This window comes from Lampetra planeri, chromosome 3 (assembly GCF_965212315.1).
Source record: "Lampetra planeri chromosome 3, kcLamPlan1.2.h2, whole genome shotgun sequence".
Classification (NCBI taxonomy): domain Eukaryota; kingdom Metazoa; phylum Chordata; class Hyperoartia; order Petromyzontiformes; family Petromyzontidae; genus Lampetra; species Lampetra planeri.
The window spans coordinates 27631020-27650148 of NC_136109.1; the positions used below are offsets into that span (position 1 = coordinate 27631020).

General features: G+C 45.4%; 1 protein-coding gene across 2 annotated transcripts in view; it reads right to left on the reverse strand.

Moving 5' to 3' along the window:
• Window positions 1-1067: 1067 nt before the first annotated feature.
• POLRMT (RNA polymerase mitochondrial) overlaps window positions 1068-19129 on the reverse strand; it is a 68224-nt gene continuing 50162 nt past the window's right edge. Inside the window, exons 19-26 of one of the 2 annotated variants that reach the window (XR_013585057.1) lie at window positions 16602-16715; window positions 14193-14259; window positions 7486-7538; window positions 6894-6992; window positions 5341-5413; window positions 4675-4766; window positions 4091-4164; window positions 1068-2802 (exon numbers count right to left, since the gene is read on the reverse strand). Coding sequence is in view for 1 of the 2 variants with exons in the window: in XM_078592533.1 (XP_078448659.1) it covers window positions 2753-2802; window positions 4091-4164; window positions 4675-4766; window positions 5341-5413; window positions 6894-6992; window positions 7486-7538; window positions 16602-16715 (555 nt within the window). In the remaining variant the exon portion in view is untranslated. The remainder of the gene's footprint in view (window positions 2803-4090; window positions 4165-4674; window positions 4767-5340; window positions 5414-6893; window positions 6993-7485; window positions 7539-14192; window positions 14260-16601; window positions 16716-19129) is intronic. The other variant, XM_078592533.1, reaches the window with a different exon arrangement.

Here is a 19129-nt window from a genome sequence, read left to right on the forward strand (position 1 = left end):
CTCCCCAAGAGCGAGTGAAAACTGAGCTGAACATTACAAGTTCAAATCATTATCAGGAGTTGAAACTCTTTGACCTCAAAAGGGTCGGGTTTAATCAATCTGTCGCGACATTAGTCGGAAAGATGTATTTTAGGTAAAAATAAATACATTTTGACATGTCTAGTCCATTGTTAAATGCGTGTAATCAAAAAGCATCCCATGTTGTACTCTACAAGTTACTGCCCTCAGTAATGAGCTGCACTTAACGCTTTGTGTGTGCTCAAGTACAATGCAGCAAAGCCACAGAGAACAGACATAAATACAACATTAGAAAGTGTTGCACACATGTCTATCAGGACCCCCCCACTCCCCACAGTTTTCTTTAATTATGGCAGGTAAGCATATAAGAGACTTTACAATGGGGAAATGAAATGTTACCAGAGCCAGTGTTCTAGCCAGGGGGGGGGTTTCTCCCCAAATTGAATTAAATATTTAAACAGCCACGGAAAAGTGAATAACGGAGGGAAGTGCATTAAATCACATTAACGAGAAAAATCATTCTCCGAACAGGTCTTTGACCGCGTCTGCCGATCAGATTATGAAACAAGAACGCTTCAATTGCTGAACAAACCGCTGCTATAATCGTAATTTGACTCAATACATGGACATCTCTGAGACCTGTTACCCGTGTACTTGCGTGCTATTTAAATCCGAGTTGCCATGCAAGTACTGACCCTTAGTTTTACACCACACGGCCACTTGTCAGAGTTAGTGCCACTTCACACGTGGCGATGTCCCTTTAAATGTCCTTCACACCTCAAATGATCTCGTGAAAAGCAATCGCAACGATGCACTTAAACTTATGAGTGAAAAAATGCCGAGACTCTGTATCCCCAAAAAATGAGAAACGACCGAAACTAAAATGATAAAAAATTACGTGGCATAAATTTTAGTGTACCGATATATTATTTGTTAGTACTGTGAAGTGTGTGCAAGGCAGATGTGTAATAGTTTATGCAAGGATAAAACCGGTAAAAAAATATTTAATGCGGCGTATATAAAGAAATGACAAACTGTAATACGCACAATAATCTTATCCAATCGTCGAGTTAATTTAATGGTGCAAAGTGGGAATATATCACACAGTTGCTCAAATCAAACATTTGTACAAAACAATGTTGGTACTTTATTTAGTGCATAGACGATTCTCTGTACAAGCAGCGCACAAATCAGTTCGTGTGGTCGACAACTTGAAGCAGTGAAGGCTTCCTGTGGCATCGTGGCAATGCATGCCGGGATTAGGATCGGCTTCCTTGGCAGGCGTCACGAAATTACAGAAAATTTGCCACAACTATCGCACTTGTTACAATTCGTCTCTGACAGCAGACTTCCACCGCGACACACCAAACAAGGTCACCTTCCATGGGAAATGCAAGTAAACTGGTAATGCGTTGATAAAGTAATATCTTTGCGATTGCTACCAAGACAATGCATTGTATAAAACCAATGGTACAGCATTATGTACAATTCAATATAAAACATAGTCATGTATTTACATATTCTAAAAGAGAGAACATGAGTATAAATAACATACACACACAAATGCACATTTGAATATGCAGCGAATTATTGCAGCTTCAGAAAGTCAATTAATAAAACCAAAAAGACTTTAATATGTCCATTTATTGGCTTTGCAGAAATATGACAATTTCTTTTTTGAAACCACTTACAGGTGGACCATTTGTAAGTCTGAATGCTTTTAATAACATTGCCTCAGTGAAGCTTCAGGACACATGTCAATCAACATCTGGCTTTGGTCTGCCAATGACCACCAAAGGGTGTGAAGCCACGACATGATGACCTTGATGCAACATTGTCGTGATGATTCATCGATCCGAAAAGGTCTCTTGGCCAAAGCATTGATTTCCACTTAGGCAGGAAAAATTTAATATTTCACGGGGTTTTTTTTCCGTTTGTTTGACAATGTATTTAGAAAATTGATAGGACTATGAATTTAGGAAGACAAAAAAAATACTTCACCACCCCAATAAACTACCAAGGGCAAGAAGTTGCTTGAGCCAAATAATTATTGATCCACCGAAACCTGCAGGAGACATGAATTGGTCACCGACGACCGTGTTTACCTGCGTTGAGTGAAGCCTTCTCGTTTGTCTGCGCAGACAGAACGACGCACACCTGATATCTAAATGAGCCGAGAGATGAATAAGCCAGGATCCAAAATGAATGGCCCCGGCATTTATTATTGAGCATTTGTAATTGCCAAAAGCATCAGCCAGAAAAAAAAGGCTTAAGAGCTCAGACATGAAACATCATCTTCGGATTTGAAGCTTTCGTGACTGCAAGGATTCATACTCCTAGGTTTTTTCGGTAAAGTCGCGTAGATAAAAAATTATAAAATAAAATGAAAATAAATCAATTAATAAATCATAATAATAAATCTATTATTTATTATTTTACCTACGTGACTTTACAGAAAAAAACTAAGAGTATCATCTTCAAACTTCTTCTGTTGTCCCACAATAAAAAACAATTGCAAAAAAAAGTCGTTTAAATATATTCGAATAAAGGCACAGCCACTCGATGTGAAATCCATCTGCCGTAACGGCAGCCCCCCCCCCATCCTGGTTATGATGACGTTCCTCAAGGACTACGCCTTGCCAGGTGGGATCACGAGCCAGCTCACACCAGAGTCCAGCCGTGGAGAGGGAGGGGGAGGATTCGTTTTGCCCTCTAGAAGTCCTCGGGGGTCACTTCAGCTGAAAAAATAAGTTGAGTCTCGCACTTCCTCCAGGTTGAACTCGCCTGCAAAACACAAAAACCCCCACCGGCTGAAGGCATTCAAAGCATTCCACCAAGACAACACACAAGGAGACCAATAGTGCAGAAAATCAACCGCAGGTCCACAAGTCATATTCCTCGCAAATACAAAAGGACTGTTGATTTGAAAACGTTTTTTTTTAACTGGTCATTAAACTCTGCTGCACACAGCAATAAAGGCAAAGATAAATGGTTATAAATTGATATAATTATATGGCATACCTACATACCATGAAGAACCAACAGTGGGCATGTGCAGTTATCGAAACCATACATTATGATTGCTCCAAAGATTGCCATTTAGATGTCCCCTTTTTGTTATCCATCTCGACAGCCCAGTGCATCGGATGTGACTCTGATAAACCGGTTTCTGCCCAGGCACGCAATCTGATTAGGCAGACGGTTGATCAGCGAGCCTCTCCAGCGAATGACAGCGAGTCCCCGGCATCTAATCTCACCGCATTTTTTAGTTCCTTTTTTTGGCCGCCCAACAAAGCGCCCCTGCAGCGGTGTGACGCGCGAGATGCACTAAATTGGCGCTTAACGATCAAAAAGGCCGCGTATTAAAGACAAGATAAGCGTCGACCTTTCTGACGGTCAAAACGGAATTCGTTGCGCCGCCGTATTCGCAAGTCCATCATTGTACGAGTCTGCATTGAGCCTGTTATGTTATTCTATGCCTGAGCGTTGTGTCGTCAAAATCGACACGATGCTGCCGAGCTTCTTGCAGCGTTTAAACAAAAATATAAACCCCGTTTAATCACGTAAAATGTTCAACGTTTACTTTAAAACTTTATTTGGTCAGGGGCCACAGCGTGCAGCGTAGGGTAAAATAAGCAAGCGAAGCGTGGAATGCAATGCAGCAGTTTAGCACGTAGGCTCTAGCGACCAATATCATGCACAATACAAGTTTTTTTGGGTTAGATCGTGTAAATATAAAGGTGTTAAACCCGAGAGCCAATTAGTAAGGTTCGTCACGTAAACAGGACATGCCAATGCGTTACTAGTACAGCACACTGGTGCGTTGGAGAGCAAATCCACAATATTTACAATCTCACTAAACAATTGTGTTCCGATTCATTTGCAACTTTTCTTTTGAAATGCAACAACAAAAAATTATATCTGGAACTTGATTTGGCAAACATCAAAGTCACGGAAATTTTCAGCTCAATTATCTTTTTGATTTGTGATTACAATTTGAACGTAGTCAAATGCATTGAAATGTTCATTTGCACATGCTATGCAAATGCGGACGGATGTGCAAATTGCATACCCTTTTGAGGGATCAGCGTCAGAAAATCCATCAGATGTTTGAACTCTGCAGATGCCTTTTTTCTCCGGCTCGCCCTAAAGCAGAGGAGGTGTGGGGTCGGGAAAAGAATACGAACGTGCCTTGTGACAAACCGAATGTGAAGAAAAAACACGCAACGATAAATCATCACAATCACATTCTGAAATTTACATCGCATTTGAATATCAGCATTTCCAAATAAAATTTCCTGAAAATCTGGACGCACAAGCAACGCATCGTAACACTTCCAACAAAAAATAGGACATCCGCATAAGGGATGAAAGTTATCTTTTCCCCTCTTTTCTGGCTGCTGTTACAGATCTCAAAGTACACATCCCTTATGCGATGTTTTGAACCCAGTGTCCCAAAGAACTAGGTGAAAATGAAACACCCTATCATTATACCTCCGGTGACATGTCAAGGCACGTCAACAGAACACCGCACGGAGAAGCCTGTTAGATACAGACGGGCACGATCGCCCCAAGGTGTGGGAACAGCGGGGCGGCAGGCCTGTGGCGGGGGAGTAGGAGGGGGGGGGGGCATCGAGCAGCACCCCCGAGACTCACGGGGCAAAAACGCTGTACTTGCTGATGAGGAAAGAGGACAGATCCTCCAGGATGGGTTGACTGTGCAGCGCCACAAATTGCTCACGGCACACCTACAGCACACGCACGAATGAAAGTCAACACAAGGTTCTGCACGTGGGGCGCAGGTGGTGGTGGTGGTTGGGGGTGCGGGGGCTGGGGGGGGGGGCGGAGGGGGAACAAGTGCACCCTTCACCTGCTGGGAACCCTGCCACATCGCGGTCGTACGATTTTTCCTGATTTCCATTCGATCGGGACACACCAGTGCCCTTTTGTTTATTCTCTCAGATTCCGAGAAGAATACATACATCTTGATTCCCTTACTTTGCATTCCATTCATTACCGCTAAATCTGTTCGCCGATCATGAATTTTAATGTGTTATTCCGCAGGAATATTTATACCCCCCCCCCAATTGTTGTTTTAATGTCCATTCTGCGCCATGCGGTTAGAGGCACCTTGAGAAATATAATACGAGCACATCTCGTTCGCCCAGACACGCACAAGTGAAATTGTTTCTGGGAACAGCGGGTTCCCCGGCGGTCTACTCGCCGGGGCGATTCGCGCAAGCCGACGAGGGGAGGCCTGCAGGGAAGGGCGCTCCGTGCGCTACACTCTACCCCGCTGGGTGATCACGTGGCTGCTCTTACCCTGTTCATGATATCCACTGTGGCAGCGTGTGTCCAGAAGCAGTCGTGGACAGAGGCAAAAGATAAGCCCTCCCTGCAGAGGCCACGCGGATCAATAAACGTGTGCACAAAGAGACACGCAACGCATGAGACGCACATCTCACGTTTTATTCATTCAGTTGCTGCTGCCTTGAAATAATTCGTAAAATAGCGGGTTAAATAAAAATGTCAGCCGTTTATTTTTGTTCGCACCGACATCGAGAGGAGAAGAAGATCTTAACGTTTTGGCTGGCTGGCCTTGCTGAAATATGTTGAGGTTTTACAGAGAGCCTGTCCTGGAAGGTGAGATCTGTTGGTCAGAGATGTCAGATGATGGATTGTGAAGATGGAATTACTTGGTTGCAATCGACTCATTGCATCACAGTTAGTTTCATTTCTTTCAAAATGATTTTTGTGTTTAGGTTTTTTTGTCCTTCACCGCACCTCTGATAAGCACGCTTGGCTACGCACAGTGCGAAAGAAGTTATACATACATACATCTGACATCTCTGCGAACAAAATCTCACCCACTAAGACTATTTAGGCATCTCCTTCTGTACGCCTCAGTATTCCCTATGCAATGGACGGCCAGGAATCGAACTCGGGTTATAGTTGAGATCAGCGTGCACTGCACGGACCTCTAAATCGCCACTCTTCATACACACCCATCCACACGTTCACGTCTAATCCGTACTGTGTTCAACCACCAGACACTGGAGGTCACAATGCTTCTTGTTCTCCGCTTCTTCCCTCACATTGCTCAACTTTTGGAACGCCATCCCAAATTCGTAGCACCTTGCTCAATTCCAGAAACGTATCAACTCTTATCCATTACAACTTCTTGAACAATGCCGTTTGTTGCTGGTCGCTTAATGTTTTTGTCCCTTGGGCCCTTGTGCTCAGCAACCGTGATTACGAGCAAAAAAAAAATCGAAGACAAAGATCCCCGTGTAGCCTTAACAGTCTGTTGGGGCAAGTGCTGTTAGCGAGTAGCAGCACCTATGAAGGCCGGCACGGAACACGAGAGGGTGGGTGGCCAGCACCACGCCCAGCCGCCTTTGTCTCCCGAGTGGCGATGTTTACACACCGCACCAGGTACTTATTTGAGGCTGAGCCAACCTAGGGGAGGCCCAGGACTGATTCAGATAATCGTCACTGCTTTTGACCGTGAGCGGAAATCGAACTTGGGTTGCCGTGTTCATAGCACAGCACGCTAACCACTACACGACCACTCCCCACACATACATACAGATACAAACACAGGTTGTATGCAGGGATGATTTGTGGCACTTTCAAGAATAAGTTTGCCGCTTCATAACATCTACTTTGCTAAGCCGCACTTTTAAACACAATACAGCACACGGCACTGCCGCAATTTCATACCACTGGGCCGATGGGTCCGCAAGCTTACGTATAATGTGTTTGAACCTTTTCCTGTGACTCTTGGATGTTTCAGGAGGTTTGAGTGAGTGCTCTGGAAACACTTAAGGGAAATGCGCTCTCTCTCTCTGCTAGTATTTTAACCCACGACGCACCTGTAGCAGTAAAGGGCCGTCAGCATCATGTGTGTGGAGTCCAGCGAGTGGATGAAGTTTGGCGGGAACGCATTTTTCTGTTTCATGATGTTCGGTTTTCTGCAACAATTACGGACGATGTGTGTGCATAAATCAAACAAGCAAACAGGTTAGATCTCCCAATACAGAAAGTAAAAAAAAATTGTCAAGTTCATTCAAACGCCCCCACCTCCATTGCCCACCACTCTGTCCACCCAGGAGTATAAGTGGGTTCACCACAGTTAGCTGATGGGCCAGATCAGGTGTGGTGGGATAAAGTGTATGTACTCCCACATGTTCAAAAATGTCTCGCCAGTGTGAAAGAGTAGGCCAAATACCCTCTAGTGGAGGCACTTCTCGCCAGCAGGCGTGCGAGCAAGACATTACAGGGCTGCACCTTGGACAAAAAGTATTGTTGGATAAACTTAATCATAAAACTACAATGTCAAAGGACATTTCGGGATGTACACCAACTCGATATTATTTTTCTCTCCACTTTATTGTAATGTGTGTGCAACCAATTTTAAAAATGTGCCGCTATTTTGATTATGATTAACCGTGCTTGCATACGTACTGGTTCACGTCTGAAGAATTGCATAGTCCTATCATCTGCATGTGGCCGTTCAACTGTAACAACAAAATAAATTGATAATTACAAAAACAACCAAGTATGAAAAATTATACCGAAAACACGCACAAACACAATTTGTCATATACATTAATCATAGCCGGACCTGACGATAACGCATTAAAACATTAATTGTAGGAATAAATAATATAACTCTCTCGGACCCGGCGACTCCGACAGCAAGTCTGGTAAACAAGACATAAATATTGACTCTCAACGAGCGCTCCCGTGCTTCAGTAAAGGACATGATGATAATCACGGAAACAAAACATTTGCCTTCCAGATCTCTGATTAAAAGATTACCGGTCATACACTGTGTGCACTCGGGGTCATCAGGAACACATGTACAAGTTTGCCGACACCACAGTGCACTTGCTGCAGACTTATACTAATCCACAAAGCGGAGGTATTGTCCAAATAATGAGGTTTCTATTCATTGTATCTCATCACCATCTGCCGCACACTTTCCTCTGGCAAGCTCAGCCCTCTCAATGGATGCGGGCTTTGGTGGGTGCTCAGTCTGCAATATGCAGGCAACGTTTTTGACAGGGAACAACTCCATAAATCTGTGTTAGTGTTCCCGAGTGGTAGCAGATACATTTTATAGAAATTAGCGCTTTGAAATGTCGCTATTAAACTGTTTCGAACACATTTAATTAAATCCGGCTGATTGGCACCATAGCGGATTGCTTGGCTCCAAAACTGGGTTTAATCATGGTTGGAAGATGACTTGTCCCATGATCCTTCTGGGGTTGATAAAATTAGCACCAATTTGTGCCAAGTAAACAGTGGCTCTGCTCTGGAGAATGCAACCTCGCCAACAAAGATGAGTGCTCGATTGTGCAAGGGAGGCGTCTGTTTAAATCTTGGAGAGAAAAAAAATCAACAAGAAGCACATCATTATAAAAAAAACAAAAGTAATCTAATATTGTTCACTCTCCTCAAAATGTAATTGCTGCTTCCAGCTTAGAGGTCAGTCCTCAATTGAATAATATTCTAATAACTTCCACTTCAATACAAACGAATTAAAATCAACAATTAATACAAAACTATTTCAGTAGCGCAGGACTGCTTTCAATCTGGTTAGGGCTATGACATATTAATTTGATTGTGGAGCATATCACGCCACATTGATTATTTGTGAAACGACACAAACAATTTGAGAGAGTCCTGCTATGTAAACAGAATGGAGATGGCACCAGCAGACAATTCCACGAAGACCAAAATTTGAACGGTAAAAGCATCCACCACACGAGGGCCCAAATTACCAATTAGCATCGCAATCTTGCATTGCCGTATAAATCTACGAAATTGGAAAACAAAAAAGAGCGATTGAAGGCGAGGTTGTACTAACGGACCATCAGGACAGTATAAGAAGATAAAGACTGTCGTTCTAAATATTGCAACCATTATCTGAACCGGTCCTGGGCCTCCCCTGGGTCGACTCAGCCTCAAATGAGTACCTGGTGTGGTGTGCAATCAACGCCGCTTGGGAGACAAATGCGGCCGTAGGTGGTGTTGGCCACCCACCCCCTCGTGTGCCATGCCGGCCTTCATAGGTGCTCGCTAACAGCACTTGCCACAACAGTCTGTTAAGGCTATACTGGGGATCTCTGTCTTTGGGGAGAGATAAAAACCCGCTGCGTTCATTCAACACAGGTTGGGCTGCGCACGCTCGCTCTCCTCTCATAGCCCTGCCTTTGCATTTAAGCCCGTCGCTAACGGTTGCATCATAGTCCAGAATGTTTTATGGGTTTTATGAAATCAGCTCCTTGACGTCAATGGCGCAAACCGCCCAGCCACAGGGCGAAGGTACACGGAACACCACATCCAAGGTGAGGGGGGAAGGGGGACAGGGGTGGGTGGGGAGGGAAATCGTAAAGGCCGGAGTAGCTGGGGGGAACACAAAGCAAACAGGAGCAGGTAATGGAATGTTGTTCAGGCATAGAGATCTCGGAGGTCGAAGGGAAAATATATGAAAAGGGAAACAAAGAGAGGGGGGGCAAGGGGGGGGGGGAATACTGAAGATGAAAATCTGATATTGTAAAGTGGTATGTCTGCCAGAGAGGCTGCACGGCAGCCAGATTGCAGAGTTGTTCCAATGACTTTGTCACACTCATCTCCTTGCCACAGTCGTCCGCTTGTTTGTTAATCGCCACAGCGGCTAAACAGTAAGTACAGACAGGGACCCTGTGCAAACAGAATTGATTAATAATGCTAACGACAGCCCAGAGCACGCTACCCCGCACTCTCTAGGTTTAGGTTTTATTTTGGCATAGGTAATGCCAAGAGGATAAGAATTTTTTTTAAGGCAACAAAAAATTCATTTTAATTTTTCATATCTGCTTTGGCAAGGCGGGACAAAACAACAGGGAGCTCAACGTTATTAATGCCTCGGGTGTTTGAACCATTCAGCTAAAAACAAATGGATTATTTCAAAAATGACTTATTTGAGAAAGGCATTGTCCTACGCTTTTGCATAATTGCACATTACATTATCACGCTTTAATGCTTTTATGTGGATAATCGGACTGAACCGGCAGTGTGCAAATGTGAGAATTATAAGAGATAGAAGCTTAACTTTCATCCGCGGCAGCTAGCTCATAGCTTTTACAAAGACATCATGTCCACGTATTAGTCTTATTCATCCGTTTGAAGGTCTGTCGGAATGTATAAATAAGTGGGACACGTGTATAAATTATCGTAACCGAATGTTTATTAAAAACAGTTAAACTCGAAAGTAATCTCCTGCCCAAAATGAGCATTAGAGGAGGTGCTAATCACCAGTTTACAGCCCTTCTTTAGTGGTGGAAATTCAACATTCCTATGGCGGAGGCAAATTTAGGCATCAGACAACCATTGTTGACTTGCGCGGCATTTGGTCCTATTTTATCGACCTTGGAAGGGTTTATGGGTTGAGCCAACACCCCAACCGGGAGTTGAACTCGCAACCTTCCAATCGCATGTGCCAGCACACTGCTGCAACTGAATGTATTCTGGGTGACCGACTGAAGACTTCACAACAACTTGGTACAAGTATCCATTTAGAGCGTTCAAAAAGAACACTCTCAAAATAGAGATGATCGCACCCACTGAGAAACAATCACACTGCCTGCGCGTACTAAATAGGACAACAACCTGCTTCATGTGCTGCCTTCAACAGGCCACCTGATACCAAATATGAATTGCATTTTGTTGACATTGTATGTATGTATGTGGAACTTATTTCGTACCGTACGTAGCCAAACGTGCTAATCGGAGGGCAGCAGTTGACAATTTGAGAATGTTTCGTAAAATCCTTTTCGCGTCGCAACGTCACAATCTTGATTTAATAAACAATTCAAATATGCATATATTGTACTCGTATAAAGAAAAAAACCCCATAAAAAACCGAATTGGAATGCCGTATTGCTAAATGAATAGTCAATAAAAAGAGCCATAAATAAACCAAAATACTCCAGGCACGTGACCCCTGAAAATTAATTTCTTCTGCTGGGCTGGTCCCAAGGAAGCCAGCAAGGACAGAGGGCAAACCCTTGTAGGCCATCATGTTTATTACATCCTGCCCAAACAGCACGTGTGCCACGGGGACACGCACGGAGACACGCACGGAGACACGCACGGAGACACGCACGGAGACACGTACGAAGACACGCACGGAGACACGCACGGAGACACGCACGGAGACACGCACGGAGATACGCACGCAGCGGCGAGCTATCCGAGAGGTCACGCGGCTCCACAAACAGCGGCACAGCGGCGCCCATCGATCTCACAGAGGGCCCATTTTGAAAACAGCGATGACTCTACGCAACGCGGTGATTACAGGCGGCCTCTTACCCATGGTGTACAACGTCGTATGCACGTTTTACCGCGGATTTAAACGTGGAGAAGGCCTCAAGTAAAAACACTTGTTTGCGTAAACATAGCAACCAACTTCCACCAACCGTGATGCGATTTGTCCTTTGGGGAGACAAACTCGGCCTCGCCAAAGGAACGTGGAATTTCCACCACTGGCTCAGGGCTGTAAACAGGAGCCGAGCACTGGCTCAATGCTCATTTGAACAGGACATCGCTTTCACTTGACGGGATTAACTCGGCACGTGACAATCCACACACGCCCTAGCGATGCGATGAATTGGCATGACTCAGGAGTCGCAATTCAATTCGGAAATAGATTACCGTCACCTTTTTTGCCATCCCATTTGCATTGTTTCTCGCTTTGATCCGTCTCGCTTGTGTATTACTGTCCGCCACCTAAACTTACCGATAGAATTTCGCTTCAAGACAATTTGCGTAAACGATACGTAATAATAGATGCTCACAGTGAGGATCACTGAGCATAACAATTGAAGCAATGCCAAATTAGAAGAATTCTACAGTACTTCGATGGGGGTGGCGGGGGGTTTGTTCTAAGTAAAAGTTTGTCTGCCGAGTTGTTTGGCAGGTCTATTTATCCATAACTCGCAGCACATTCTTGATATGTTATGTAATACAACATTGTGTGTGTGCGTTTAGCCTTCACTTCATCCAAATCACATTTTTTGATGTCAAGGACAAAGCGATTCTCTCAATTTGTGTGACCCTCCGCGCACCACAAAAAATACCAACCGCACGTTAGGGAACAAACCAGAAGGGGATACCACGGAACTACTACTCGCAGTGTCCCTGCAGTTAGTATCAATTAACAACTGGGACTTAACGACGCATCGATGTATTGATTAATATTGATTCGTACGCTAAGGACACGTGCATCAAATAGCATGTGTAAGAAGAATACATCTATACGTGCATGGAGGGGAGGCAGGGGTAGTGGTGACAGAGATATTAGCGCACTGCATTTAAAACAAGCCACATGAGTTTGATTCCTAACTACAGCTAACATCGGTCTCGCGTGATATCTGAACCGCTTCTGGGTGGGTGTGGGTGGGTGTGTGTGGGTGTGTGTGGGTGTGGGTGGGTGTGGGTGGGTGTGGGTGGGTGTGGGTGGGTGGGTGTGGGTGTGGGTGGGTGTGTGGGTGTGGGTGGGTGTGGGTGGGTGGGTGGGTGTGGGTGTGGGTGGGTGTGGGTGTGGGTGGGTGTGGGTGGGTGTGGGTGGGTGTTGGTGTGGGTGGGTGTGGGTGGGTGTGGGTGGGTTTGGGTGTGGGTGGCCAGCATGGTGAAGTATGGTCAAACACACCCTCATGAACGGCACAGCGTGGCGGGAGGCATTCACCCAGTAGCTCACGAGACAATGGGGTTCAAGTGGACAATGCAGCCGCTAAGAGGTTGCAATACCCACCGCAATGTTTGACAAGCGAATTGATTCTTCATTTTAATCGTGATGACGAATCGAATAGCCGGTGGTGGGGGGGGCAGGCCGGGGGGGGTGGGGGCGGGTGTTGGAGGACGGGGGGAGGTGGTGGAGGGCGGGCGGAGGGGAGAATTGGTACATCGCTAATGAACGGCCAACTATTAGATCGCACTCCTCCAAGCATGAACATGAGGCTGAGGGGTTGTGCACCGTATTTGCCGATTAAAAACCGTTAGAGCTTGAAAAAATTTGGTAGCGAGCGCAACTGGCAATTTATTTAACGAAGGACTTTTTGCACAGACGTGGAAGAAACGGAGCTCTTGCTGTTGCCCCCTCCCCCGCACCTCCGAATTAGCACGGTTGGCTAGGTACGGTACGAAAGAAGCTCGACATACATACATACGTACAGACCGAGAGCACCACACTCACTGCTCCTGAGAGATGCGCCGGGTCCACGTTTGTGGAGCGACCGTCGATGCAGTCGCGTTTGAACGCTGCGTGAATCCGGAGCGCATTGTACCCCAAGAGCTAGTCAAGGGTTTGTGCTGCATCAGAGCACTGAACCTTTGCGATTCATGCGCGTGAAACACACAGCTGAAAGGTTCTGTGTTTTATTTTTGTTCCTTATGCTTATTGCTAAGTTGGTTTGATGAAAAAGGCAGTTTTTTTTTTTCATTTGGACTTTTATGATCTTGTTCATTTTCCAGAACTGTGGCACTTTGTGCAGTACGTGAATAGTTTGCGCTCAGGGTCTCCCTGGAAAAGTAAAATTCTGTCTTGATGAGATCTTCACTTAAATAAACTCGGTGTGGGCGTGGCGGATACATATGGATTTCTCTCAATTGGGTATATGGGCATCAGACACAGGATCTCAGACTGAGACTAGTGCCAATTCACCACGTTAACAATAACATTTATAATTGTCTCTTATAACTTGTATTGCCGAGCAAGGTGACAGCCACTTCATCGGCAGCGTGGAGTGAGCGGCCCTACGTCCACCGTTCCGAGTCCAGTCAGGGAACACTCATCGACGATGTGACACCGTGACACGGTCTGCCTGTCGCTGAGCACATCCACAGAGTTGGTTCGTGGTCACGTTGGCCTTAGGTGTTGAGCAAGGCCTGTGACCGGCATGGAAGGTCAAAGCCAGGCAGACAACGGGTGGGATCGGCAATGCAGACGCAGTTCTTTACGTATGTATGCTGAACTTCTTTCGCACCGTACGTGCCAATCGGAGGTGTGGGGGAAGGACAACAAACAACGTACTGAGTGGACCGTTGCGGACGGCACCTTCATCTGCGAAAAAGAGCTTCAAAGGTCATCGGATTCTTCCATTCAATTCATATATTCTGATTCTGACCTTGATAGCACCGATGAGTCGCAGCGTGGCATGACGGTCCACACGGGCCAACGGTGGCGTGAGATCTCTGGTATAGCAGGACACCATTCAACCGTGTTATTTTGAACAAACTTTTTGTTCGAATTTCAGTATTATTTTTTTTTAAAAAGGACTTGTACCTTTCAAGTGAATGCTGAGTAATTTACATAGTGTCCATAATGATCCAATTATTTACAATTATCCATTTCTGGAAATGTTGTGCAGATGAGCACGCATAACTAGCAATCAGTGCCTTTCACACGCACGCACACAAAAAGAGCCCCTAATAGGACAATGTCTTCTTTTATCGCCCGTAAGCCAGGGATTTTTGTGCGTCACCAGGAATGGGATTAGCTGCGCTAATGTCCCCGGTGCGTGTGATGAGAGTGTGCAGAGTTCGCTGCGAGGTGGATAAGGAGTGCCAGACATTAGCGCACAGGAGCAAGACCACACGGGCACAAACACCGCCCTGCTCTTTAAGGTCTCTGAAATTATAATGCACGTCTTCAGGTTCGGTGGCCAGAAGACAGATTTGTCGCTGTGCAGTGGATTGAACAAAAAAGTGGAGAGATGTGAAACAAAAAGACAAACATCCCCCATATAGCCTTAACAGGCTGTTGGGGCAAGTGCTGTTAGCTAGAAGCACCTATGAAGGCCGGCACGGCACACGAGGGGGTGGGTGGCCAGCACCACACCCGGGTGCCATTGTCTTACTTGTGGCGATGTTTACACACTGCACCAGGTACTCATTTGAGGCTGAGTCGACCTCCCCACGTGGAACACACACACACACACACAGACGTAACAAACTATAGACGGCATGGTGTGGTACAATCACAGTGTGAGGCAGCCACAACAGTCGAGAAGTATAATCATGGGACTGCATGAAGCTATTAATAATGAAAATAATTTGAACTTGTAATGCGCTCACTCTGGAAGACAAAGAAGGATTCTAGAGCTGCAAGAAAGGCAGCCAGGTGGTGAGCCGGCACTAATTCTCCCCCGAGCTCTGCAGTTCTCCATATATTAAGGTGTGATCAGCCAATTCATGATTGTTTACATGTGGGAGGAAACCAGAGCATTAGCAGAAAACCCACGAGTGCTAGAGGGCAACACTCTATCCCATAGAGATGGAACAGGAGGAATTCACAGTTGCTGTGCTCCATTTTCCTGGCAAGCCAGAGTATGGCACCTGGACGCACACAAGATTCACACATCTGTGTGAGTCACCAACCCTCGCAACCAGAGTGACGGCTTACACACGTGCATAGCCGCCACCACCACGTGGCTAAGCCATTAGACCACCATTGGTTACATGGTATTCTCTTTCTAAACCAGAGGTGCTTAATTTATTCAAATAATTGAGTATGCAGAAGATAAAAAAGCTGTTCCTATGTAGGTAGGCGATCTAACATTCAAAGCAATTTATTTTCTTACTGCTCAAAAATATATTTTAAGGCAGGGTGGGTTGTGTTTTTTTCTTCAGAAGATGTTGGAAGAATGTTTTATTAAGAGCAGACAGCATAATAGATGGCGGAGTTTATTTTCTCAAGGCAGAGAATTCCATAAACTACGTGGAATTTATATTCTTACATGCGGCTCTCTGTGGCCCGCAAGTCATCTTTTCAAGTGCAGACCGTCCTTTTCGTTCCATCTCTTCCAAAAAGATGAAATAAAAAATAAAACCCATGGAAGTATTGCATATGCAAATTAAATTTCAGAATCGCTCAAGACACATTAGTCCGACTCAACGTAATCGTAAAGACAATTTTTTTTTAGTGTTCCAAGAAAGCCTGTAGAGGTGGCTACTGCTGTCAAGCGAAGTCTTATATTAAGTTTCAGAGGAGATCTCGGTTACTGACATCATGGTATTGCAACATTTTTTTTTACCATTAATAATTGATACCTGCCCTCGCTCAGTAGGCTCCCATGTTAAATTGCCAAATAGGCAGTAGTTCATGTTTCTCGACAGTCACTGCAGACCTATATATATTAGTGAACAAAACACCGGCTCCAGTTAAAGAGAACAGTCTGGGCTGTCTTGAGAACAGTAGAGAGGACGACCAACTGCTTGGCCAAGTTTTAAACAAAACCCAAACCGGGGTGCGATAACCATGGCACGTGGTGGTTAATTACAATTGGCCGGGAGAAGTGCGATTCCAACAATGTCAGCACCACCACCAACGGCTCACTGCCAAACACGACAACACCCAAGTAATAACTGCTCAGGGGGCAGCCACGGCATCATTGGATAGGTCCACAATTCACAGCGGTCGCTGGCTAAAAGAGAGTAATGCGCAACTGTGGACGCGGGAGGCAGCTTGTGCAGGCGTGACGTGGTGGTGGTGGCGGCAGCGGCGGTGTCCGGCTGTGGGCGAGTGTGGCACTCACCACGGATCGTTGGGTGCGGTGGTAGGGCTGTATGATAGGCAGGCCCAGCGGCGTCACCCACTCGACCGACTGGCCCGCACGGGCGATCATCCTCGCGCTCTCGGTCAGCCAGTTCTGAAGGGATCAACGAAGGTGGCGCGCAAACGTTAAATCATTTAGCGGTGACAGCGACAGTGCTCATAAATGCCTACGTACTCTATATAATAACCGGTGAAAAGCACAGTAATATCTTGCTCATAACACTGCTGGAGGAAGAGCCTCAACTCGAGGGAGCTCTGGCGAGCAATTTCACCAGGGCACCTTGTGGCCTTCCCTTCCAAGCTGGTCGAAAGTCTTGGAAGAGGTAGGGGTACACACACTTTACCCCACCACATGCGACAAACCGATCGCTTAACTGTGGTGTACCCATTTAAACTGCTGGGTGAACAGAGGCGGAGGGCTCTAAGAAGCCTACGGAATTGTTTTAGCTGTCATGCTGGAAAATTTAACCAGCGACCTCTGCATTGAAAGTTCTGTGTGCTAGCCATCACACCGTGGGCTGCATCATCCTTTCTGCAGAACTGTATTCCTTTAAAAAAAGGCAATTAGAGTTATTTTGCTACTCGGTTCAATTATTACAAAGAAAGAGGTTGCACCCTGCAGATGAAACTCATTCAGACCGAAATCATTCCAAGGTTGCCTTCCTTGAACAAACGTTGTCGGAAACTTTAATTTGAAGAACCCATATAGAAATGCTTTAAATATTTTTTTTCTGTTGAACGACATTTTCTTAAATGGCTCGATTTTCAAGACCCACCAATAACACAGAAGTCATGGCGTGAAATATCATGGTGGCTGCCGTTTTAGTGTCGGAAAACACTTGATACGTCAAACACACTTATTTTTGCAATTCCATTTTACATTGCAAAAGTTGACTTTTTTTACTTTAATTCTAGATTTGAAGCTTTCGTGACTGCAAGGAAATTCACGTAGGTAAAAAATAATAATAAAATAAAATAATAAATGAAAATAACTAAATTAAATCACGACGTTTCGGAGGCAACACAAGTATCCGTCTTCAGGTGGGACCGTCACAGCCAAATTTACTGTATCAAGTGAAGAGAAATCCAGGATTGAGTATCATTTCCTAATGCTCAAAACAGCCCCCCCCACCCCAAAATAAGATTTACAGCACTAAAACAAGAAATACAAGACACAATATAAAATGTAGCTCTCTCCAAAGTGGCTAGATATGTAGAGAGTATTACCCTAAAGAGCTCTGCAGCGAAGAGAGCAACGCAAACTGGTAGTCGGCGTAACCTTCAGGAAAAATGGATTACGCGATTATTATAATATCCAAAAGGTACTGCGGTGAAGGCTAAGGCCAGCCACGGACACACAACGGTTGTCCTGCAGCACACAAGTGAATCATCATCTTACCCACTAAACCGCCCCTCCCTCCTCACCACCCATGCCCCCCACCCGCTTTCCACCTACCCCCCTCCAGGGAGGATAGACGGGCACTTGTATGACAACGTTGAAGAGCGGCGAAGACAAACGCGTGTGATTAGGCACTTCTCTATCTTTGTCTTCAACAAACAAAAAAACAATATCTAATTTTACGCATTATTAATAAGGAACAGCACTGTGCTAACATCGTATCTTGCGCATTCACTGGAGGTGGTTTTGGATACCGGCTTAAAATAAGCTTGTAGCAAGGTGATTCAATTAGCAGTTGAAATCAGATCATGTCCTTAGTCCCTGGAATAGCAGGGCCATAAGCCGACAAGAACAGATTTTCCGCAATCCACAGAAACACTTATGCTGCTATATTAAGCACATTTCAAAATTAAGCCTTTGACAATATAAATGCAACTTCAACAATTCCACAAATATCCTCTCAACTGCCTGGCATCAAGGGAAATTAAGCATAGGCTAAAACAATGCAATTCGACAGACAGGACTGCTTACAATTTACTTTCCTCAAATGGATTTTGGAAAAGTACAAAGTCCCTTATCGTTTAACCGCAATGGCACCGAGAAAACAAATACCCAAATTTATCGCAACGCACGCATGTATTAAAAGGAGCAAAAATAAATCTTACGAGCGAGCAAACTTATTTGTCGACATGGGCGGAAACCTCGCCAACAGCTGACCTAAATGACGACCCCCCGCAAGTTGTCAGAATGCACGTCACATGTTATGGCTGGAGCATCGCCGCAGACACGGCCACGTGTTTCCTTATTCCATTCCCCTGCGCCCACGTGGACAGCGCAGCGCATGCAAACGACTTCACGGCGGCCGCAGTGGCGGCCGCGGTTTGGTAGCCGGGAAGAAGGCACACAGCCAGGAACGAGCCGTGCCTACGCAGTGGGAAGAGCGGGTGAAGGTGAGCATCCGACACCCCATCCCTCAAATCCGCTGACAACTCATTTATTATTCAGGGCGCACGCACCAAGCTGCCCAATCTGCTGACCTTCCCAGCAGTGATGCAATACTTGGGAATTAAATTACCGTGTTTTAGGAAAGGTCATAACTGGGGGGGGGG